Source organism: Salmo salar, chromosome ssa01 (genome assembly GCF_905237065.1).
Source record: "Salmo salar chromosome ssa01, Ssal_v3.1, whole genome shotgun sequence".
NCBI lineage: Eukaryota > Metazoa > Chordata > Actinopteri > Salmoniformes > Salmonidae > Salmo > Salmo salar.
The window spans coordinates 153,751,060-153,775,755 of record NC_059442.1 but is presented as its reverse complement, the minus strand read 5'-3'; the positions used below and the strand labels follow the sequence as shown (position 1 = coordinate 153,775,755).

Below are 24,696 nucleotides of genomic sequence, written 5' to 3'. Positions count from 1 at the left end.
TGTGTGTTTCCAGAATGAGAGAGTGTTAAGAGTAACACAGGTCACATTAAAATAGTATGGCTTCAGCCACCTCAGCTCTGATTCCCTGCCTGGAACAAAGAACTGCCACGACAACAGAAACAAGACAAAAATTGAGTAACTGTTGGAAAGAAAAGACACAGAGTAAAAGAGCAGATGCCGGAAATTATGTAAAAATAAAAGGGAGTAAAAAAATGGAATTAATGTCCGTCCCAATGTCAGCTGGGTATTGTAGAAGAGGAAATTAAATAATGTATATTTATTTTGTTTTCTCCATTTAATCAGAGAGAAAGTGAGTAAGTGAGAGGAGGCCAGAGTCAGACAGACACGCACACAACAGATACTACGTATGAATAATGTAGGGTCTGTTAACATCACTGCAGTCTTCCATTAGATAGCGACACACACACACACACAACTGGGAACACAGCAGGGTGTGTGTGCGTGGGGGAGAGCGAGCACCTACAGACTCACGCTTATCTATGAAAGGGACAGTTTAGACTTTCCACTGGCAATAAACTCTCCATACAAAACTCCAGATCAAGAGCTATGTTGCCGTGCCATAATATCATATAGAGAATCAAATATTGAGTGTACATGACTAACACCAATCTTCAAATGCATTAAAAACATCCTTGTTATGACTAAAGACTTGTTTGTTTCTCAAAACCAAGCAGTGAATAACTTAATTTCCACTAACACAGGGGACTCAGACACAATGCCAGCCACAACACAGGTATGTGTTTGTGTTGGTTGCTGAGGGAGAAGCAGGGCTGATACTGTATGGCAGTTCAGTTCCTGTCAGTCCAGTGCTGTACAGTGCTGCTCTGGTCCGAGCCAATGGTCTGAGCCCATCCATTGTGGCTGTTTGGCTGTGAGAGACTGAAGACATAAAGGCTCCTTGTGCAGGCCTGTATTAGCATCATAATCGGATCTGAACCGTGTCCGCTCTGAGCTCTGAGCCTGGTCCGCTGCTGGGCGGACTGCTGATGAAGCAACACACCGGGGTGGTGCTGACCCATGATGCCTTGCGACATGGCGTGGCGTGGGCGTCAGTGTGTGGGTTAAAGACACGTACATCAGAGGCTATCCCAGGATGTGACATCAACACAAGACCCCAAAGTCTGATGACTGTTGAGATTCACCAGCGAGAGCAGAAACGCAAATATGCAGATTAACAGATAAACAACACTTTCAAACGACACAATACTCATTTTCCAGCATGCAAGGAAGGACGGTTAGATAGAGACAACCATGTGCACACACACACACGGACACGAAGCTGGTTGTGCTGCCAAGCGACGCACATGGTAGACAGGCAGGTCACAATGACTGGCTGCTCTGCTCCTGGTCTGTCTGGCCAACAGTGATAATGACTCAGTCAGTAAGTCCTGCTATCCGCTGTGGTGAGAAGCAGGAGATTGCTATTACTGTGCTGCTGACAGAGAGACACAATGCCAGCCTCTGCAGAAAGCCCTGGAGCGAAACCAACTGTTACTGATGCCTCACGTGGGGGGGGGGGTCAGGGAAAAGTGGGGGTTGTTGTACAGTACATTAACTCTTTTCTCTTTTCATGCACAGAGGGGAGAGATAAAGCAGTTGTGTTTAAGCAGTGTGATTATAATGCACTTGCTTGTGATTGGTCAGTGGTGGGCAGGCTAGTTTTTGATTGGTTGGTGGTGAGCAGAAGAGCGATGACAGGACATACCTTCTCCACGTCTGCTTTCGTTACATTAATGTCGGCGTCCATTCTCTCAAAGTACTGCTGCGCCCGGTCCGCCTCTTTACAGTCTCTCTCGAACCGCCGTTTACTCTGAGGGGAGAACAGTCACATAGTTATTTTAGATGTCACTTATAAAGTGCGGCCTATAGCTCACTAATATAGGCTAATAAACATTTACCCTTTGGGAACTTGGAGAGGGATAGACGTCACATACAGTGTAGGTTACATGGACGTCATATCGTTTTAGACCAGGCATTGTGTGCCATAGACGTCAGTTAGCCTACATTGGACATGTGATTCTGACACAGCCAAAGGGTCTCTGTCTCAAAGTCAAGTCTGTCGGAAGATTAAATAAATGTTGGTGGCTGTTTGTGCTCAAAATCATCCCTTCTTCCATCCCTCGCTCGGAACAAACAGTGTTTGTTCGTTGAGGGTGCACTCTAACCCTTGCCTCGCTGCCCTGAACACAATGGGAACATTGAGCGCTCAGAGAGGGAGGAGGAGAGGAATGGGACTGTAATGTTTCTCTCTCACTGTCCAGATAGTGATAAGGAAGGCCCTGCAGAGACTCAAACAATCACAGGGATAGGCTCTCCTTTACAGAGAAAACAAATGCACTGACACTCATTCCTTTCACTCCTTCATTTGTTGGCCTCTCCTCCTCCACTCCTTGTGATCAGCTTGGAGGGATGCCTTTATGCTAGGCTTTAGGAATGCACAATAATCTACTGCACTGTCCTTGAGAAACTCAGTCTGAATTAATGCAGTCTTCAGACCTGTTGTTAACCTGTTAATGAGGTAACGGCTTAATCGACCCTGCATATGGAACAGTCAGACGGTTCATTCAAAATTTACGGGTCTTCCCCGTGGCTCAGTTGGTAGAGCATGGTGTTTGCAACGCCAGCATGGTGTGTGCAACGCCAGGGTTGTGGGTTCGATTCCCACGGGGGGCCAGTACAAAAAAAAAAAAATGCATGAAATGAAATGTATGCATTCACTACTGTAAGTCGCTCTGGATAGAAGCGTCTGCTAAATGACTAAAATGTAAATGTAATGTAAATGTTTATGGTCAAATTGTAGACCAATCAAACCTTAGATACATCTCTATTTATCCAGGAAGCCTACGGTGCCACAAAACCTCACCACTTCCCTTCTTCATTTGATCTAATTTCAATCTAAGATGCAGCTATGACCGTTGATAAACTTTGAGCTCTGCAGTCCTATCCTCAACAATCTTTCACATTCACAAGAAAAAGGGCCATTGTTTTGGTTTATTTTCTCATTGGAATGGAATGGCTTAGGGATAAACACTGTATATTATGAGTGTAATCCTGTGTAAATCCCTGCCTAGTGATTTTTATTAAACACACAGTTCCATACATTCGACACCCACTAATCCTTAAACAGGAGTGATTCCATTCACTGCCAGGCAATGGGCTTCAGTTTCTCCACCTACAATACTGCAATTTAGCAACTACATGCACACTATGACCACTAAACTGTCATGACAGTAGTAGTACTATGACCACTAAACTGTCATGACAGTAGTAGTACTATGACTACTGGGCTGTCATGACTGTAGTAGTACTATGACTACTGGGCTGTCATAACTGTAGTATTACTATGACTACTGGGCTGCCATAACTGTAGTAGTACTACGACTACTGGGCTGCCATAACTGTAGTAGTACTATGACTACTGGGCTGTCATATTGGTAGTAGTACTACTACTATTGGGCTTTCATAACTGTAGTAGTACTATGACTACTGGGCTGATATAGTATTATAGTAGTACTATGACTACTGGGCTGCCATAACTGTAGTAGTACTATGACTACTGGGCTGCCATAACTGTAGTAGTACTATGACTACTGGGCTGTCATAACTGTAGTAGTACTATGACTACTGGGCTGTAATAGTATTATAGTAGTACTACATACTCAGTAATACTACTCTATACAGTACTTACCGACTCCAGCTGTTTCCACGAGCTCTCAATCTGTTGCTGCGCTTTACGTCCATCATGGAAGTGCTGATAGAGAAAGAGAAAAAAGTTATCACAACGTTTGCTCATAAATCATATCTACAAGAGCAGTTGGCGGGTTGGGGGTTAAAAAAATATAGTGATAAAAAAATTGAGGGAGAGAAATTATGAGTTTTCCCTTGATGAAAGAGATGGAAGGCAGACGAGATGACAGGTGACTGATGTTTCTGTCGGATGTATGATTCATGCTGTGACACACCAGGAGATTATGGTTACAACATGAAGCCCACCACACATACTGATTAAAGCAGCTACCCTGTGAGATGAAGGTTAGCCTCACCGTGTTCTAGATCTAGGGCTAATACAGAAAATCGGGCTTCCCCAACTGGCGGAATTTTCATTGTTGTACATAAAAGACTGTAAAAACACCAGAAAATCAGCTCCAAGTGATTTACATTTTGGAAATCTGTTCCCAAGTATCCCACGCGTAATGGAGATGGAATCTTATACAAACGTAAACAGGGTTTGAAATGATTGTTTATGTCAAATATTATATCTGTTTGGGCTTCTTGCGGTCAATTTGCAGTCTCCAAATTATTTTGTATTATTTTCCGGCCCCGTGACAATCCACTCAAGAAAAAAATTGGCCCGCGGCTGAATCTAGTTGATGATCCCTGCAGTAGACGTTTGTACTTAATCCCAGTAGATGGCACAGATTTGATTACAGTGACAGACCAACTGGCACAAAGCACTAGATCACAGGTGCATAGCTACAGCCTGTGACTTCAAAATTACCTATCCATTCATCATCAAAAGGACTGTCCCAAAACAGATGGAGATTACATTACTGCCCCTTATTAGATTGAAAAGATGATGTCGTTTCAGTCACAATGACCTTCATCATTGGTGTAGAGGAGCGTTACATTTCTGTGTGAAAGCGATGCATTATGTCCATGAGCAGAACAGAAGCTGGTTGATTGGTTAGAGTGTAGTACCTCAGAGTCACGTGTCCTGACACTAGTGACATATTACAAGAAGGTGTGAGAAGATGCTGATGGTTACCCTGCCTGGGGACAGGACACCGATCTTAATTTCCCCCAAATGTAACACGGGTGTACTGAGGCATGACCAGCATATACAGTGGCAAGAAAAAGTATGTGAACCCTTTGGAAATACCTGGATTTCTGCATAAATTGGTCATAAGATTTGATCTGATCTTCATCTAGGTCACAACAATAGACAAACACAGTCTGCTTAAACTAATAACACACAAACAACTATACGTTTCCATGTCTCTATTGAACACACCGTGTAAACATTCACAGTGCAGGGTGGGAAGATTATGTGAACCCTTGGATTTAATAACTGGTTGACCCTCCTTTGGCAGCAATAACCTCAACCAAACATTTTCTGTTGTTGCAGATCAGACCTGCACAACGGTCAGGAGAAATTTTGGACCATTCCTCTTTACAAAACTGTTTCAGTTCAGCAATATTCTTGGGATGTCTTTTGTGAACTGCTCTCGAGGTCATGACACAGCATCTCAATCGGGTTGAGGTCAGGACTCTGACTGGGCCACTCCAGAAGGCGTATTTTCTTCTGTTGAACCCATTCTGTTGTTGATTTACTTCTGTGTTTTAGGGTGTTGTCCTGTTGCATCACCCAACTTCTGTTGAGCTTCAATTGGCAGACAGATAGCCTAACATTCTCCTGCAAAATGTCTTGATAAACTTGGGAATTCATTTTTCAGTCGATGATAGCAAGCTGTCCAGGTCCTGAGGCAGCAAAGCAGCCCCAAACCATGATGCTCCCTCACCATATTTTACAGTTGGGATGAGGTTTTGATGTTGGGGTGCTGTGCCTTTTTTTCTCCACACATAGTGTTGTGTGTTCCTTCCAAACAACTCAACTCTAGTTTCATCTGTCCACAGAATATTTTGCCAGTAGCACCATGGAACATCCAGGTGTACTTTTGAAAACTTCAGACGTGCGGCAATGTTTTTGTTGGACAGCAGTCGCTTCTTCTGTGGTGTCCTCCCATGAACACCCTTCTTGTTTAGTGTTTTCTGTATCGTAGACTCGTCCACAGAGATGTTAGCATGTTCCAGAGATTTCTGTAAATCTTTAGCTGACACTCTAGGATTCTTCTTAACCTCATTGAGCATTCTGCGCTGTGCTCTTGCAGTCATCATTGCAGGACGGCCACTCCTAGGGAGAGTAGCAACAGTGCTGAACATTCTCCATTTATAGACAATTTGTCTTACCGTGGACTGATGAACATCAAGACTTTTAAAGATACTTTTGTAACCCTTTCCAGCTTTATGCAAGTCAACAATTATTAATCTTAGGTCTTCTGAGATCTCTTTTGTTCGAGACATGGTTCACATCAGGCAATGCTTCTTGTGAATAGCAAACTCAAATTTTGTGAGTGTTTTTTATAGAGCAAGGCTGCTCTAACCAACATCTCCAATCTCGTCTCATTGACTGGACTGCAGGTTAGCTGACTACTAAGTCATTAGCCTAGGGGTTCACATAATTTTTCCAACCTACATGGTGAATGTTTAAATTATGTATTCAATATAGACAAGGAACATAAACTAATGACACACAAATTATTGTAAGCACACTGTTTGTCTATTGTTGTGACTTAGATGAAGATCAGAGAGAGAGAGAGAGAGAGAGAGAAATAAGTGACTGAAAAGATCTAGAGCTACCAGACAGACACAGATAGTGACTGAAAGGATCTAGAGATTCCAGACAGACACAGATAGTGACTGAAAGGATCTAGAGATTCCAGACAGACACAGATAGTGACTGAAAGGATCTAGAGATTCCAGACAGACACAGATAGTGACTGAAAGGATCTAGAGATTCCAGACAGACACAGATAGTGACTGAAAGGATCTCGAGATTCCAGACAGACACAGATAGTGACTGAAAGGATCTCGAGATTCCAGACAGACACAGATAGTGACTGAAAGGATCTAGAGATTCCAGACAGACACAGATAGTGACTGAAAGGATCTAGAGATTCCAGACAGACACAGATAGTGACTGAAAGGATCTAGAGATTCCAGACAGACACAGATAGTGACTGAAAGGATCTAGAGATTCCAGACAGACACAGATAGTGACTGAAAGGATCTAGAGATTCCAGACAGACACAGATAGTGACTGAAAGGATCTAGAGATTCCAGACAGACACAGATAGTGACTGAAAGGATCTCGAGATTCCAGACAGACACAGATAGTGACTGAAAGGATCTCGAGATTCCAGACAGACACAGATAGTGACTGAAAGGATCTAGAGATTCCAGACAGACACAGATAGTGACTGAAAGGATCTCGAGATTCCAGACAGACACAGATAGTGACTGAAAGGATCTCGAGATTCCAGACAGACACAGATAGTGACTGAAAGGATCTAGAGATTCCAGACAGACACAGATAGTGACTGAAAGGATCTAGAGATTCCAGACAGACACAGATAGTGACTGAACGACAGAGATGGCTGCCAGTGCCAGCCTTGCCAAGCGTGGCATATTGCACAGGGAGGACATTGCAGCTGTCGGTCTGGGCATGCTCAGTAAATACGCTGGGTGTTTTTCTAACAGGCCGCACTTGGCCTTCCCCCCTCCAGGGAATTAATGAGAGAGGGAGTGAGAGAAGGAATGAGAGCCCAACTTGGCCAAAAGGCAGAACCCGTTTCTCTGTAGTCTTCTCTGGATTGTCTCTGAACATGTCAAAATATACATAAACGGACAGAACATGGTATGTTATAAAGGCCTAATAATAAATGTATCACTCCTATTATAAAACATTGTAGGACATTTCATTGAAGCAGTTGATATCAATGAAAGGAATGAAAGAGAGCTATGCCCAGCAAGCACCAGTCTATGCTGGTCTCAACCTCAGTAGCTGTGTGGAATATCGATGTCTTCCCCAGGCGTTCAATAAAAGACACAGACTATTATAGAGAATGAAAAGCCCAGCGCTTGTATTTCAGTGGCGTATCAATGCTTCTAATCTAAATGGCCAGTCAGTAACTCTTGTATTCTGCACACACACGCCGGCCGGCATACATGCACACACACAGACAAGAAAAGAAAGACAAGGAGTTAACTTCTACCCAATTTATTATTTAGAGCACATGTCTGTAAATGTCTAGGCCAACTTTTCCCAAACTCAGATCTCAGGACCCCAAAGGGTGCATATTTTGGTTTTTGCCCTAACACTACACAGCTGATTCAAATGATCAAACCTTGATGATTAGTTGATTATTTGAATCAGCTGTGTAGTGCTAGGGCAAACACCAAAATGTGCACCCCTTGGGGTCCCAAGGACTGAGTTTGGGAAACCCTGGTCTAGGTTATATGACTGAACTGGGTTTAGACAGTACCTTGGAAATGTCACTTCTCACATCCTTGTCTTACAGGGGAAACCACAACTATCTTTGGGGAAGCCGAGTCAAATGGGGAAGTCCTCAAACTGTTTTAGGGAAATTCCTTCAGCTCTTAAAGGGAATGGCCCACCCTGGAGCCAGTCACAACTTGTAGACTTGTTTACGTGCTGCTGTGAGGTTTGTTGCTAACGTTTCTTTGCTACCTGCCAATTTTACAGTTTTTACTCTTTAATTACTGTTTTATATTTTTTATTTTCCCCCTCGATCAACTTTTTTCATTCAACTTTTTCACCCCGGACGCTTTATCTGGACATGGTTCAACAGGACCTCCACCAGCCGAAGCTAAGTAGTAACAATAACATTATGCCTTTTAATTGCAGTGGCTGTACTCATAATATACAGGAGAACGATCGCCCTACGGCGAGGATAGCTGTGCTGCAAGCCCAGCTTCAGACGCAATCGTTAGGCAAGGGTAATTTAAGTGTAGGAAAGCATGAAACAGCGTCTGTGCCACCAATAAGTACAGATAGTAGTATAAATCCCCTCGCACAGTCCCTGTATCCGGATAATTTTGCCATGGCTTCTGGAAGGAAATGCTGTAGGAATCCTCAACCGGTGTCGTTACGGGTCTGAGACAGCGAAGCCTCCCACCATTAGCTCTGAAAAATTGAACACCCTAGTCATTGGCGACTCCATTACCCGTAGTATTATACTTAAAAAGAATCATCCAGCGAACATACATTGTTTACCAGGGGGCAGGGCTACCGACGTTAAGGCTGATCTGAAGATGGTGCTGGCTAAGGCTAAAACTGGCGAGTGTAGAAAGCATAGGAATATTGTCATCCACATCGGCACCAACGATGTTAGAATGAAACAGTCAAAGGTCACCAAGCGCAACATAGGTTCAGCGAGTAAATCAGCTAGAAAGATGTGTCGGCATTGAGTAATTGTCTCTGGCCCCCTCCCAGTTAGGGGGAGTGATCAGCTCTACAGCAAAGTCTCACAACTTTCCGATCGCTGGTTGAAAACTGTTTTCTGCCTGTCCCAAAAGATGGAATTTGTAGATAATTGGCCCTCTTTCTGGAACTCACCCACAAACAGGACCAAGTCTGGCCTGCTGAGGAGTGACGGACTCCATCCTAGCTGGAGGGGTGCTCTCATCTTATCTATGAACATAGAGCCCTGTCTATCTTCTCTAGCTCCACAATGAATGGTGTATACGGCCTCCTGGGCCGTATACACCATTCCTCACTGAGTTCCCTGAAGTCCGATTGGACCTTGTAGTCATGGCAGATAATATTCACAGTTTTGGTGACTTTAATATTCACATGGAAAAGTCCACGACGCACTCCAAAAGGCTTTCGGAGCCATCATCGATTCAGTGGGTTTTGTCCAATATGTCTCCGGACCTACTCACTGCCACAGTCATACTCTGGACCAGGTTTTGTCCCGTGGAATAAATATTGTGGATCTTAATGTTTTTCCTCATAATCCTGGACAATCGGACCACCATTTTATTACATTTGCAATCGCAACAAATAATCTGCTCAGACCCCAACCAAGGATCATCAAAAGCCGTGCTATAAATTCTCGGACAACCCAAAGATTCCTAGATGCCCTTCCAGACTCCCTCTACCTACCCAAGGACGTCAGAGTACAAAAATCGGTTAACCACCTAACTGAGGAACAAAATTGAACCTTGCGTAATACCCTAGATGCAGTCGCACCCCTAAAAACAAAAAACATTTGTCATAAGAAACTAGCTCCCTGGTATACAGAAAATACCAGAGCCCTGAAGCAAGCTTCCAGAAAATTGGAACGGAAATGGCACTACACCAAACTGGAAGTCTTCCGACTAGCTTGGAAAGACAGTACCGTGCAGTATCAAAGAGCCCTCACTGCTGCTCGGTCATCCTATTTTTCCAACTTAATTGAGGAGAATAAGAACAATCCAAAATGTATTTTTGATACTGTGGCAAAGCTAACTAAAAAGCAGCATTCCCCAAGACAGGATGGCTTTCACTTCAGCAGTAATAAATTCATTAACTTCTTTGACGAAAAGATCATGATCATTAGAAAGCAAATGATGGACTCCTCTTTAAATCTGCGTATTCCTCCAAAGCTCAGTTGTCCTGAGTCTTCACAACACTGCCAGGACCAAGGATCAAGGGAGACACTCAAGTTTTTTAATATTATATCTCTTGACACACTGATGAAAATAGTCTTGGCCTCTAAACCTTCAAGTTGCATACCGGAACCAAATAAACTACTGAAAGAGCTGCTTCCTGTGCTTGGCCCTCCTATGTTAAATATAATAAATGGCTCCCTATCCACCGGATGTGTACCAAACTCACTAAAAGTGTCAGTAATAAAGCCTCTCTTGAAAAAGCCAAACCTTGACCCAGAAAATATAAACAACTAATCGGCCTATATCGAATCTCCCATTCCTCTCAATTTAAAACAAAAAGCTGTTGCGCTGCAACTCACTGCCTTCCTGAAGACAAATAATGTATACGAAACGCTTCAGTCTGGTTTTAGACCCCATCATAGCACTGAGACTGCACTCGTGAAGGTGGTAAATGACCTTTTAATGGCATCAGACCAAGGCCCTGTATCTGTCCTCGTGCTCCTAGATCTTAGTGCCGCTTTTGATACCATCGATCACCACATTCTTCTGGAGAGATTGGAAACCCAAATTGGTCTACATGGACAAGTTCTGGCCTGGTTTAGGTCTTATCTGGCGGAAAGATATCAGTTTGTTCTGTAAATGGTTTGTCTTCTGACAAATCAACTGTACATTTTGGTGTCCCTCAAGGTTCCGTTTTAGGACCACTATTGTTTTCACTATATATTTTACCTCTTGGTGATGTCATTCGGAAACATAATAATATTAACTTTCACTGCTATGCAGACGATACACAGAACCCAAAATTGCCCTCCCTGGAAACCAGTGTTTCAAACATAAGGAAGTGGATGGTGGCAAATATTTTACTTTTAAAAACTCAGACAAAACAGAGATGCTAATTCTAGGTCCCAAGAAACAAAGAGATCCTCTGTTGGATCTGACAATTAATCTTGATGGTTGTACAGTCATCTCAAAAAAACTGTGAAGGACCCCGGCATTACTCTGGACCCTGATCTCTCATTTGACGAACATATCAAGAATATTTCAAGGATACCTTTTTTCCCACCTTCGTAACATTTCAAAAATCGGAAACTTTGTCCAAAAATGATGCAGAAAAATGCATCCATGCTTTTGTCACTTCTAGATTAGACTACTGCAATCCTCTATATTCCGGCTACCCAGGATAAAGGACTAAATAAACTTCAGTTACAGGTTTTACTGATAACCTACAAAGCATTACATGGGCTTGCTCCTACCTATCTTTCCGATTTGGTCCTGCCGTACATACCTACATGTACGCTACGGTCACAAGACGCAGGCCTCCTTACTGTCCGTAGAATTTCTCAGTAAACAGCTGGAGACAGGGCTTTCTCCTATAGAGCTCCATTTATATGGAATGGTCTGCCTATCCATGTGAGAGACGCAGACTCGGTCTCGACCTTTAAGTCTTTATTGAAGACTCATCTCTTCAGTAGGTCCTATGATTGAGTGTAGTCCGGGCCAGGGGTGTGAAGGTGAACGGAAAAGCACTGGAGCGATGAACCACACTTGTTGTCTCTGCCTATATATATATATATATAGAGGCAGGCGGCAAGTCATTTCACAAGACACAGAGAAGACCGGACCAAGTGTCATCATTGTTACTGTCATACTCTCTCCATCAAGCAAATATTTTCTTCTCCATGACAACATTTCAGAGGGAAGTTTAGTGAACGGAGGCAACTGAGACAGTGTGTTAGGGGGAAGACGTCCATAAAAGATAAACAAACCACATTGTTCCAAATGCACTATATAGAGAATAGGGTTCCATTTGGGACGCAGACACTGAGACACAGACATTGCTCCCCAAACAAGCTGCTATAAAGAATATCCAATGCTCCATCCAGTACAGTAGTAGACAGGGCTGTGGTGGAATATCTAAGCATAGAGTACTTGTCATGCTCATGATAATGGACGGAACAAGGTGCAGCATGATTAGAGTTCCACATCTTTTATTTTGTGAAACTTAAACAAAAACAATAAACAAACAACGATCGTGAAGTAACGTAGTGCTACAAAATACTAACACAAACAATATCCCCACAAAAGCAGGTGGGAACAGGGACACCTTAAGTATAATCCCCAATTAGGGACAACAATAATCAGCTGCCTCTAATTGGGAACCATACTCAATCCCAAACACAGAAATGAATCGACTAGAACACCCCCTAGTCACGCCCTGACCTACAACACCATAGAGAACCAAGAGCTCTCTATGGTCAGGGCGTGACAGCACTGTAAGAGTTTTCTAAGTGTATGATTTGAACTCGGGCAGATTTACGAGGCATGGGCACCATATGATGCTATTCACTCTAGAACAAAGAGGGTCTGCCCAGTGTTTCTGATTCAGACCCATCTGCAGTAGAAATATACAGTATCTGTCAAAAGTTTGGACACACCTACAGTACTCATTCAAGGTTTTTAATTTTTATTTGACTATTTTCTACATTTTAGAATAATAGTGAAGACATCAAAACTATGAAATAACACATTTAAGGAATCATGTAGTAACCAAAAAAGTGCACACTCTTAGCATTCTCTCAACCAGCTTCATGAGGTTGTTACCTGGAATTCATCTCAATTAAGGTGTTAAAGTTAATTTGTGGAATTTCTTTCCTTCTTAATGCGTTTCAGCCAATCAGTTGTGTTGTGACAAGGTAAAGGTGGTATACAGAAGAAAGCCCTATTAGGTAAAAGACCAAGTCCATATTATGGCAAGAACAGCTGAAATAAGCAAAGAGAAACGACAGTCCATCATTACTTTAAGACATGAAGGTCAGTCAATCAGGAAAATTTCAAGAACTTTGAAAGTTTCTTCAAGTGCAGTCGCAAAAACCATCAAGCACTATGATGAAACTGGCTCTCATGAGGACCGCCACTGGAAAGTAAGACCCAGAGTTACCTCTGCTGCAGAGGATAAGTTCATTAGTTACCAGCCTCAGAAATTGCAGCCCAAATAAATGCTTCACAAAGTTCAAGTAACAGACATCTCAACATCAACCGTTCAGAGGAGACAGGAATCAGGCCTTCATGGTCGAATTGCTGCAAAGAAACCACTACTAAAAGACACCAATAATAAGAAGAGACTTGCTTGGGCCAAGAAACACGAGAAATTGACATTAGACTGGTGGAAATCTGTCCTTTGGTCTGATGAGTCCAAATTTGAGATTTCTGGTTCCAAAAGCCACGTCTTTGTGACAAACAGTAGGTGAACAGATGATCTCCGCATGTGTGGTTTCCACCGTGAAGCATAGATGAGGAGGTGTGATGGTGCTTTGCTAGTGACACTGTCTGTGATTTATTTACAATTCAAGGCACACTTTACCAGCATGGCTACCACAGCATTCTGCAACGATACGCCATCCTATCTGGTTTGCGCTTAGTGGGACTATCATTTGTTTTTCAACAGGACAATGACCCAGAACACACCTCCAGGCTCTGTAAGGGTTATTTGACCAAGGAGAGTGATGGAGTGCTGCATCAGATGACCTAACATCCACAATCACCCAACCTCAACCCAATTGAGATGGTTTGGGATGAGTTGGACCGCAGAGTGAAGGAAAAGCAGCCAATAAGTGCTCAGCATATGTGGGAACTCCTTCAAGACTGTTGGAAAAGCATTCCAGGTGAAGCTGGTTGAGAGAATGCAAAGCTGCCATCAAGGTAAAGGGTGGCTACTTTGAAGAATCTCAAATACAAAATATATTTTGATTTGTTTAACACTTTTATGGTTACTACATGATTCCATATGTGTTATTTCATAGTTTTGATGTCTTCACTATTATTCTACAATGTAGAAAATAATAAAAAATAAAGAAAAACCCTTGCATGAGTACTGTAGGTGTGTCCAAACTTTTGACTGGTACTGTATATATCTATATAAAAAAATATATGTTATTTTACCAGGTAAGTTGATTGAGAACACATTCTCAGTTACAACAACAACCTGGGGAATAGTTACAGGAAAGAGGAGATGAGTGAGCCTATTGGAAGCTGGGAATGATTTGCTGTTCATGATGGTATGAGGGCCAGATTGAGAATTTAGCCAGGACACTGGGGTTAAAACCCCTACTCTTATGATAATTGCCATGGGATCTTTAGTGACCACAGAGAGTCAGGACACCAGTTTAACATCCCATCCAAAAGACAGCACCCTACACAGGGCAATGTCCCCAATCACTGCCCTGGGGCATTGGGATATTTTTTTCAGACCAGAGGAAAGAGTGCCTCTTACTGGCAGTCCAACACCACTTCCAGCAGCATCTGGTCTCCCATTCAGGGACTGACCAAGACCAACCCTGCTTAGCTTCAGAGGCAAGCCAGCAGTGGAATGCAGGGTGGTATGCTGCAGGTATTCTGGTGAGAACATAGACTATATTGGCATCTGTATGGACAACATGGTCTACAGACAGTGCTTCTCAGTGTCTGCCAGTCTATCTGTCTAAATTTACATTTCTGGACTAGGCTGCTGCAGCGATCCTCTTGGCCCAGGTCCATCCAGCCCGTATAGTTAAGGAAACACAACTTTGATCTCCCCCACAAAGCCTCCCCTCCTCCGACCCCCTCTCCTACCTCCCTCCTTCCCCTCTCCTCACCTCCGCAGAACAGCAACATGTGACTGCCAGGGCTTGGGGCTACCAGGGAGTAATGATTTGGGATAATGATACAAAAAATGGGTTGAGTCCCAGTCAGGTAGAAGAGATTTTGAAATAATTTGTCTTGTGATGCCAGGTTCAGTTGGCAGCCCTTTACTGGGACACATGTTTTCTTATCCCGGACAAAGTAATTGTCCATGCCTGCCCACTACGCTCCTGGTACAGTAGAGAACAGACTAGTGAACCATTATATAGAGATAGCCTAACATTACCCTGCTCTGGCTGGATGGATTGGCTCCAGGTACCATAGCCACCAGCCAAGCATGACCAATGAATGTGGCTGTGAAGAGAGCAAAACCACAACACTGTATAGAGACTTGAAACCCTCACAAGTTAGATTATTTGGCTTCCAAGCTTTGCACTCTGACTCTCCCGTGACACGAAACGACTACATGTCTTCTCTTTCTCTCACACACACTCCTTGGTTCTCTCTCACATGTACACAAGCGCGCACACACACACCATGCCAGACTCATTAGTCCAATCATCATCCTCTCTGAGAGATGTGTATTATGGTAGGAGCTGTGGGACTGGAGAAGAATAGACGGACCGGGCAAGAGGATCAGAGGGGTATTCTCTCTCTCTCTCTCTCTGCACCCTGGCCTCCCTTCCTCTCCTTGCCCTGGCCAGTCCAGAGAGAATCGTGCCCCAGCTCTGTGTAGAGGCCGACTCCAAGATACATGTACAGTGGGGAGAACAAGTATTTGATACACTGCCGATTTTGCAGGATTTCCTACTTACAAGGCATGTAGAAAATCCAGAAAATCCAGAAAATCCAAAAATCCAGAAAATCACATTGTATGATTTTTAAGTAATTAATTTGCATTTTATTGCATGACATAAGTATTTGATCACCTACCAACCAGTAAAAATTCCAGCTCTCACAGACCTGTTAGTTTTTCTTTAAGAAGCCCTCCTGTTCACCACTCATTACCAGTATTAACTGCACCTGTTTGAACTCGTTACCTGTATAAAAGACACCTGTCCACACACTCAATCAAACAGACTCCAACCTCTCCACAATGGCCAAGACCAGAGAGCTGTGTAAGGACATCAGGGATAAAATTGTAGACCTGCACAAGGCTGGGATGGGCTACAGGACAATAGGCAAGCAGCTTGGTGAGAAGGCAACAACTGTTGGCACAATTATTAGAAAATGGAAGAAGTTCAAGATGACGGTCAATCCCCCTCGGTCTGGGGCTCCATGCAAGATCTCACCTCGTGGGGCATCAATGAACATGAGGAAGGTGAGGGATCAGCCCAGAACTACACGGCAGGACCTAGTCAATGACCTGAAGAGAGCTGGGACCACAGTCTCAAAGAAAACCATTTGTAACTCACTACGCCGTCATGGATTAAAATCCTGGTCCCCCTGCACAAGCCAGCGCATGTCCAGGCCCGTCTGAAGTTTGCCAATGACCATCTGGATGATCCAGAGGAGGAATGGGAGAAGGTCGTGTGGTCTGATGATACAAAAATAGAGCTTTTTGGTCTAAACTCCACTCGCCGTGTTTGGAGGAAGAAGAAGGATGAGTACAACCCCAAGAACACCATCCCAAACGTGAAGCATGGAGGTGGAAACATCATTATTTGGGGATGCTTATCTGCAAAGGGGACAGGACGACTGCACCCTATTGAGGGGAGGATGGATGGGGCCATGTATCGCGAGATCTTGGCCAACAACCTCCTTCCCTCAGTAACAGCATTGAAGATGGGTCGTGTCTAGGTCTTCCAGCATGACAACGACCCGAAACACACAGCCAGGGCAACTAAGGAGTGGCTCCGTAAGAAGCATCTCAAGGTCCTGGAGTGGCCTAGCCAGTCTCCAGACTTGAACCCAATAGAAAATCTTTGGAGGGAGCTGGAAGTCCGTATTGCCCAGCGACAGCCCGAAACCTGAAGGATCTGGAGAAGGTCTGTATGGAGCAGTGGGACAAAATCCCTGCTGCAGTGTGTGAAAACCTGGTCAAGAACTACAGGAAATGTATGATCTCTGTAATTGCAAACAAAGGTTTCTGTACCAAATATTAAGTTCTGCTTTCCTGATGTATCAAATACTTATGCCATGCAATAAAATGCAAATTATTTGCTTAAAAATCATACAATGTGATTTTCTGGATTTTTGTTTTAGATTCCGTCTCTCACCGTTGAAGTGTACCTATGATAAAATTACAGACCTCTACATGCTTTGTAAGTAGGAAAACCTGCAAAATCGGCAGTGTATCAAATACTTGTTCTCCCCACTGTATATGGTGCTGTTGGTGCACACAGTGAGTGGGAGAAAAACAACTCCCAAACAGACTGATATAGAGTGGCAAGAAAAAGTATGTGAACCCTTTGGAATTACCAGGATTTCTGCATAAATTGGTTGTTCAAGAGTTGTTCATCCCAAGAATATTGCTGAACTGAAACAATTTTGTAAAGAGGAATGGTCCAAAATTCCTCCTGACCGTTGTGCAGGTCTGATCCGCAACTGCAGAAAACATTTGGTTGAGGTTATTGCTGCCAAAGGAGGGTCAACCAGTTATTAAATCCAAGGGTTCACATAATTTTCCCACCCTGCACTGTGAATGTTTACACGGTGTGTTCAATAGAGACATGGAAACGTATAGTTGTTTGTGTGTTATTAGTTTAAGCAGACTGTGTTTGTCTATTGTTGTGACCTAGATGAAGATCAGATCAAATTTTATGACCAATTTATGCAGAAATCCAAGTATTTCCAAAGGGTTCACATACTTTTTCTTGCCATTGTAGTTCCCTATGAAGACACGATAGTGCAGAGGTCAGAAAAAGACAAACTGTTCTTCAATGTTCTCTTTGTCTTACATTGTTCTCTCTCCAGTGAAATGGTCTGGTGTCCATTTGATATTTCAGAGGCGTTCCATGTTTTTTACTAGCTCTCAGGGAGACACACGAGAACACTTTCTTCTTCCACACTAAGCTACTCTGTGGACCTCTGTGTGTGTCTCGCTGCTATTTAATCAGTGCGCAGGTGCACATTTTTCACTGTCGGGTCTGGAGAATTAGCGACCCAAGTGCAGCTAGGTTATGCAACCTTAGCAAAGACACACTAACTCTGACTGACCGATATAAAGACCCACAATTCATCCACCAGTGTGTCTGCACAGACACATCAGATGCCATGAAAACAGAGTGAAGCACTACCCCTCATCTTTAGCTCATCGAGGGCCACTTCAGTCAGTGTAGAGTTACAGTGAGAAACTGTCATTTATGAATGGGGTCTGGGTCTGTCTGGGCTGAGGAGACAACAGGAGACCTCGACCCTGATCAGCCTCTTCCTCCTTCTGCTCCCTTCCCTACCCCCCAGAGCTGGGCTTACCGAGGGTTCAAGCAGGGAGAAATGGGAGGGGTTGAGGAAGGGGAGGAGGGAGGGAGGTTACAGTACAAAACAAGCTCTATAACTGTGGAATTAATGGAGCGTATTCATTTACGGAGTGGCTGCGGTTCAGGATTGTCTGGAACCTGACTTGCTGTTGCAGAAAATACAGGATCCACTAGCCTACCTCCTTTCAGCTGCTTCTCAGTGCTCAGTCACTCCGCTGCCACTTGTGCACAAAACAGTTCAAACAAACATGTTTATTTGTCTGCTGTAACAGTAGGCTATTGCAAACATAAGCATGACACAAACAGGTTGTCAAGCAATGTAATGTTTTTTCAGGAGGGGTGCTATATGCAGCTATTTAGGCCAGCTATGTAGCCTACACAGCATATCACACAAGCAAGACAGGCAGGCAGTCAATAGCAATTTCATGTTATTTTTCCATCATCATTGAAAACATTGACTCCTGGCTATATGGCAGCATAACTATAACGATTACATCATCACACAAAACGCTAATTGTTTTGCCCCAATGCAATGTGAAGACTGCGTCTTGCTTGTGCTACAGCAATATCCGTTCCAACAGACAGAGAAAGTTGTAGCCGGCCCTTCATATATATTTTTGGAACGTTCGTTTGAATTGCAGCTGTTCAGAAATATGCGTCAGAGACAGACATAGGGTACATCATCAAATCGATCATATTGGTTGAGGGTTCAGAAGAGGGTGAGTAAAGAGAGAAAAGTGAATGTGTGTTAATAACACACGCGCAGAACGTGATTCTGATCCTTACATTCGGAAAATACGTTTCTAGAGGGCAGATGCAAAAACTCTGTATTCATAGCCTCAGCCATTCAATTATTGCTCCTCTCCTTCTGTACTGTAGACAGATTAACCTGTCCTGTCCTGTCCCACTGAAAGGCCAGTAGGCTCATGTAAGCCTCCCAGGAAGGACAGTCATAGACAGGAACTTGACGATCCTGTCTGTCTGCAGATCTTTCAATTGCAAAACAAATGACTATGCTAGATACTGATGACTAGTGTTTATGACTATGAAGGTGTGTGTTAATGATTACATGTGTGCAAAAGACTACAGGAGACCTGCTGTCTCTAACTCTGAATGATCAGCTATGAAAAGCCAACTGACATTTACTCCTGAGGTGCTGACTTGTTGCACCATTTACATTTACATTTAAGTCATTTAGCAGACGCTCTTATCCAGAGCGACTTACAAATTGGTGCATTCACCTTATGATATCCAGTGGAACAACCACTTTACAATAGTGCATCTAAATATTTTAAGGGGGGGGGGTTAGAAGGATTACTCTACAACCACTGTGATTATTACCCTCTACAACCACTGTGATTATTATTATCTGACCCTGCTGGTCATCTATGAACGTTTGAACATCTTGGCCATGTTCTGTTATAATCTCCACCCGGCACAGCCAGAAGAGGACTGGCCACCCCTCAGAGCCTGGTTGCTCTCTAGGTTTCTTCCTAGGTTCCGGCCTTTCTAGGGAGTTTTTCCTAGCCCCCGTGCTTCTACACCTGCATTGCTTGCTGTTTGGAGTTTTAGGCTGGGTTTCGGTACAGCACTTTGTGACATCTGCTGATGTAAAAAGGGCTTCATAAATACATTTGATTGATTGATTGAAGAGAGGCAGAACGTATTCCTGTTCTCTCCCAGCTGAATAAATAACCGTGCAGTATAAATAATAGGCTACTTACTCTGGGCCAAACGCTTAGCATACAGGGTCTCTCTGAAGAAGGCCCCCTGTTTCTATTCTAGACTGCTTCTTCAGATGTTTTATATAGCCAGTACTCTTACTACAAGCAAACTAGTAACAGACACAGATAGAATCAGAAATTATGAATGAGCATGTGTAGCTCTCGAGCTTCGCATATTATCGACAGGCACTGACATACTGTACAGTACAATATTCAACAACACAGTCACAACACAGGTGCACTGCACAACAGGCTGTGCCAGTCTCTTCCTGCTGTGTGTTTGGCATGACAACGACAAGGATGTTGGCTGCTAGACAGTGTGACACTGACCATCAGGTTTCAGCCCATCAGGCTGACCACCAGGTTACAGCCCATCAGGCTGACCACCAGGTTACAGCCCATCAGGCTGACCACCAGGTTACAGCCCATCAGGCTGACCACCAGGTTACAGCCCATCATGCTGACCACCAGGTTACAGCCCATCAGGCTGACCACCAGGTTACAGCCCATCATGCTGACCACCAGGTTACAGCCCATCAGGCTGACCACCAGGTTACAGCCCATCATGCTGACCATCAGGTTTCAGCCCATCAGGCTGACCACCAGGTTACAGCCCATCAGGCTGACCACCAGGTTACAGCCCATCAGGCTGACCACCAGGTTACAGCCCATCAGGCTGACCACCAGGTTACAGCCCATCAGGCTGACCACCAGGTTACAGCCCATCAGGCTGACCACCAGGTTACAGCCCATCATGCTGACCACCAGGTTACAGCCCATCATGCTGACCACCAGGTTACAGCCCATCAGGCTGACCACCAGGTTACAGCCTATCAGGCTGACCACCAGGTTACAGCCCATCATGCTGACCACCAGGTTACAGCCCATCAGGCTGACCACCAGGTTACAGCCCATCATGCTGACCACCAGGTTACAGCCCATCAGGCTGACCACCAGGTTACAGCCCATCATGCTGACCACCAGGTTACAGCCCATCAGGCTGACCACCAGGTTACAGCCCATCAGGCTGACCACCAGGTTACAGCCCATCAGGCTGACCACCAGGTTACAGCCCATCATGCTGACCACCAGGTTACAGCCCATCATGCTGACCACCAGGTTACAGCCCATCAGGCTGACCACCAGGTTACAGCCCATCAGGCTGACCACCAGTTTACAGCCCATCAGGCTGACCACCAGGTTACAGCCCATCAGGCTGACCACCAGGTTACAGCCCATCATGCTGACCACCAGGTTACAGCCCATCAGGCTGACCACCAGGTTACAGCCCATCAGGCTGACCACCAGGTTACAGCCCATCAGGCTGACCACCAGGTTACAGCCCATCAGGCTGACCACCAGGTTACAGCCCATCAGGCTGACCACCAGGTTACAGCCCATCATGCTGACCACCAGGTTACAGCCCATCAGGCTGACCACCAGTTTACAGCCCATCAGGCTGACAACTTCTCCTGGAAGCACAAGGAAAAACCACAAAATCCACATGCTTGTAGCATTCTTATCGTGTAGTACTCTAGTAGACCAACAAGGAACTGTGACAACATTGAACAAACAGAGCCAAAACCGAGAGCCAGACATTGTCTCCGTGTGCCAATGAACCAGTCAAAGACTGACACGATTTGGTTCCATAATAGAGGGAACTATGTGATAGTGATATGTGACAGTAACATAGACGGACTATAGATGAATAGGAGAACACAGGGTCAGTCATCACCATCATACAGATAAAACGTATTAACTGTCCCCCAAACCAATAAACTGACAAAAGCTATGGAATTGCGTGAGGGAGGGAAAAGCCACTTTAATGTTGCTTAACAGAGAGCCTACTATCTCTGGATGAAGGGTATTTGTTGGTATAGAGCTGATATCATCTCTTGTGGACAGATCTACGTCAACATAACTGGTACCATAGAATCCATCAGGAAGGAATGGGATGCGTCAGGTAACAAGCAACAGTAGTTCCAATGTTTTTTAAACGTTTTTTTTAATCACTGTTTTTTTTAATCACTGGTTATTGAATCACAGTTTTTTTTAATCACTGGTTATTGTAATCACTGGTTATTGTAATCACTGGTTATTGTAATCACTGGTTATTGTATCACTGGTTATTTTATCACTGGTTATTGTATCACTGGTTATTGTATCACTGGTTATTGTAATCACTGGTTATTGTATCACTGGTTATTGTAATCGCTGGTTATTGTAATCACTGGTTATTGTAATCACTGGTTATTGTAATCACTGGTTATTGTAATCACTGGTTATTGTATCACTGGTTATTGTATCACTGGTTATTGTATCACTGGTTATTTTATCACTGGTTATTTTATCACTGGTTATTGTAATCACTGGTTATTGTATCACTGGTTATTGTATCACTGGTTATTGTAATCACTGGTTATTGTATCACTGGTTATTGTAATCACTGGTTATTGTAATCACTGGTTATTGTATCACTGGTTATTTTATTCTGGTTATTTTATCACTGGTTATTGTATCACTGGTTATTGTATCACTGGTTATTGTATCACTGGTTATTTTATCACTGGTTATTGTATCACTGGTTATTTTATTCTGGTTATTGTATCACTGGTTATTTTATTCTGGTTATTGTATCACTGGTTATTGTATCACTGGTTATTGTATCACTGGTTATTGTATCACTGGTTATTGTATCACTGGTTATTTTATTCTGGTTATTTTATCACTGGTTATTTTATTCTGGTTATTGTATCACTGGTTATTGTATCACTGGTTATTTTATTCTGGTTATTTTATCACTGGTTATTCCTTGTTCTAGCATCTCTTGATTCCTTCTCTTAACATGTATGGTGGAGGCTGCCGAGAGGACAGCTCAAAATAATGGCTGGAACGGAGTGAATGGATACTGTGTGTGTGTGTGTGTGTGTGTGTGTGTGTGTGTGTGTGTGTGTGTGTGTGTGTGTGTGTGTGTGTGTGTGTGTGTGTGTGTGTGTGTGTGTGTGTGTGTGTGTGCGCACAGGTCACAGTAGCATCTTGCAGATAGTCTGAGGGGGAACATTCTAATGAATGAGGGCCAATCCTCTGGAAGCAGTGCCAAACACAAGACACTAGACAGACAGAGACCCAGACCCGGGGCCAGAACCAGGCCAAGCCAAGCCAGGCTGGATCAAACCAGAGCCAGAGCCAACAGACCAGGGCAAACCCTGAGGGCCTGAGGATTCTTCTTCAAACAAACCCAGAGAGTTAGAGCTCACTGGAAATCCCCCTGCCCTCTTTCTTGTTCTAAATGAGCTTTAAGAGGAAAATGGATGAATCAATAATCCATTAGTGTTTCCTGTCTTCCTGCCGTGGTCTTTTAAGGTACAGTTTTGCTGCTCGTTCTTGACTGTGTGGTGTGTAGACAAATGCTTAGAGAGGTCAGTCTGAAAGGTCATGACAGCCACCGGCAACCTGCTCTTTGCAGTTTTCTACGATGGATTCCCCTCGCTGAGCTTCCGTGACATGAGAGGTTGTGATGGCTTTTCTGACAAACTGCTCTTTTTCCAGTTGAGTAATTCCCCCTCTTCTTTGACGAAGGTTGATGTCTAAAAAGGTAGCCACTCTTTTCTGTTCTCTTTTTTCCTCCTAACTAAGATACTATTACTGTGTAAATGCTGCATTCTGCACCTCTCCTGCTCTAACAAATGACTTTATAATGGGAAGGAAAAACGTGAGTTCAGAGTTTAAATATACTGTATGTTCCATGCATCTTTGGCAGGTGGTTTATAAGAGAAAAATAAACTCTTAATGATAGGAAATGATAGGGAAGTCTATGATCTGTTCCATATAAAGGAGTCATAGACCGCATCCCAAATGGCACCATATTCCCTATATAGTGCAGTACTTTTGACCACCGCCCTAGGGAATAGGGTGTCATTTGAGACACAGACATAGAGTCTTGTTGGCCCAGTGGCATGTCTTTGTGCTGTTGGCTGCATATCTATATTTCCTCAGCTATGACATCTGTGTAGAGAGGATAGGACAGGGCACATGGAGGGGAGGGGTCTGTCTCTCTCTCTCTTTTCTTAGGGCAAGTGTGCCTGGTTTCTGGCTACAGCCTAGTTTTACTGTCTATAAAGTAAACTGTATGTTTAAGGGTAAGAAGTGTAGGAGAGAACAATAGATGTAAAGACAGAGAGAGGGAACAACATACAGAGATATAAACAGACAGAATACTGAGAGACAGACCAGGAAGATAGATGGGGATGGATGGATATAGATATATATATAAAATATATAGCGCACACAAACAGTAGATGGATCAGAATACAAACAGGAAGTGTATGTGTTCTCACCGATTTCCTCTCTGCCTTGAGCTCTGTGAGATACCGTGAGAGTTCAGTGATGATCTGAGAGGTCAGGTTCTCAGCAATGACCTCGTGCTGTCCTGCGTAGTCATTCAGCTCGTTCAGCGTCGACAGGAAGGCCCGGCATGACGTGTATCTGACAGGTCACATGTCAAAGGAAGTGATGTCAGAGAAGGCGACGACGTAGAGGGGCCTGACACAGCATCTTATCTAGGGTACTATAAGATGCTCAGATGTTGGGAGAAACATTAGGCCTACTTCATTAGCTACCAAATGAGAGGAAATAGCCTAATAACTAACAATCCAAATGCAATACAGTATATAACTGTGATT

The 24,696-nt window shown here is 43.7% G+C and overlaps 1 protein-coding gene across 27 annotated transcripts in view; it reads right to left on the bottom strand.

The window, feature by feature from the left end:
- LOC106568736 (formin-binding protein 1) overlaps window positions 1–24,696 on the bottom strand; it is a 115,123-nt gene that overhangs the window by 44,434 nt on the left and 45,993 nt on the right. For all 27 annotated transcript variants that reach the window (XM_045692406.1, XM_045692371.1, XM_045692398.1 and 24 more), the window contains exons 4-6: window positions 24,352–24,499; window positions 3,710–3,772; window positions 1,727–1,831 (exon numbers count right to left, since the gene is read on the bottom strand). In XM_045692406.1, the coding sequence (XP_045548362.1) occupies window positions 1,727–1,831; window positions 3,710–3,772; window positions 24,352–24,499 (316 nt within the window). The remainder of the gene's footprint in view (window positions 1–1,726; window positions 1,832–3,709; window positions 3,773–24,351; window positions 24,500–24,696) is intronic.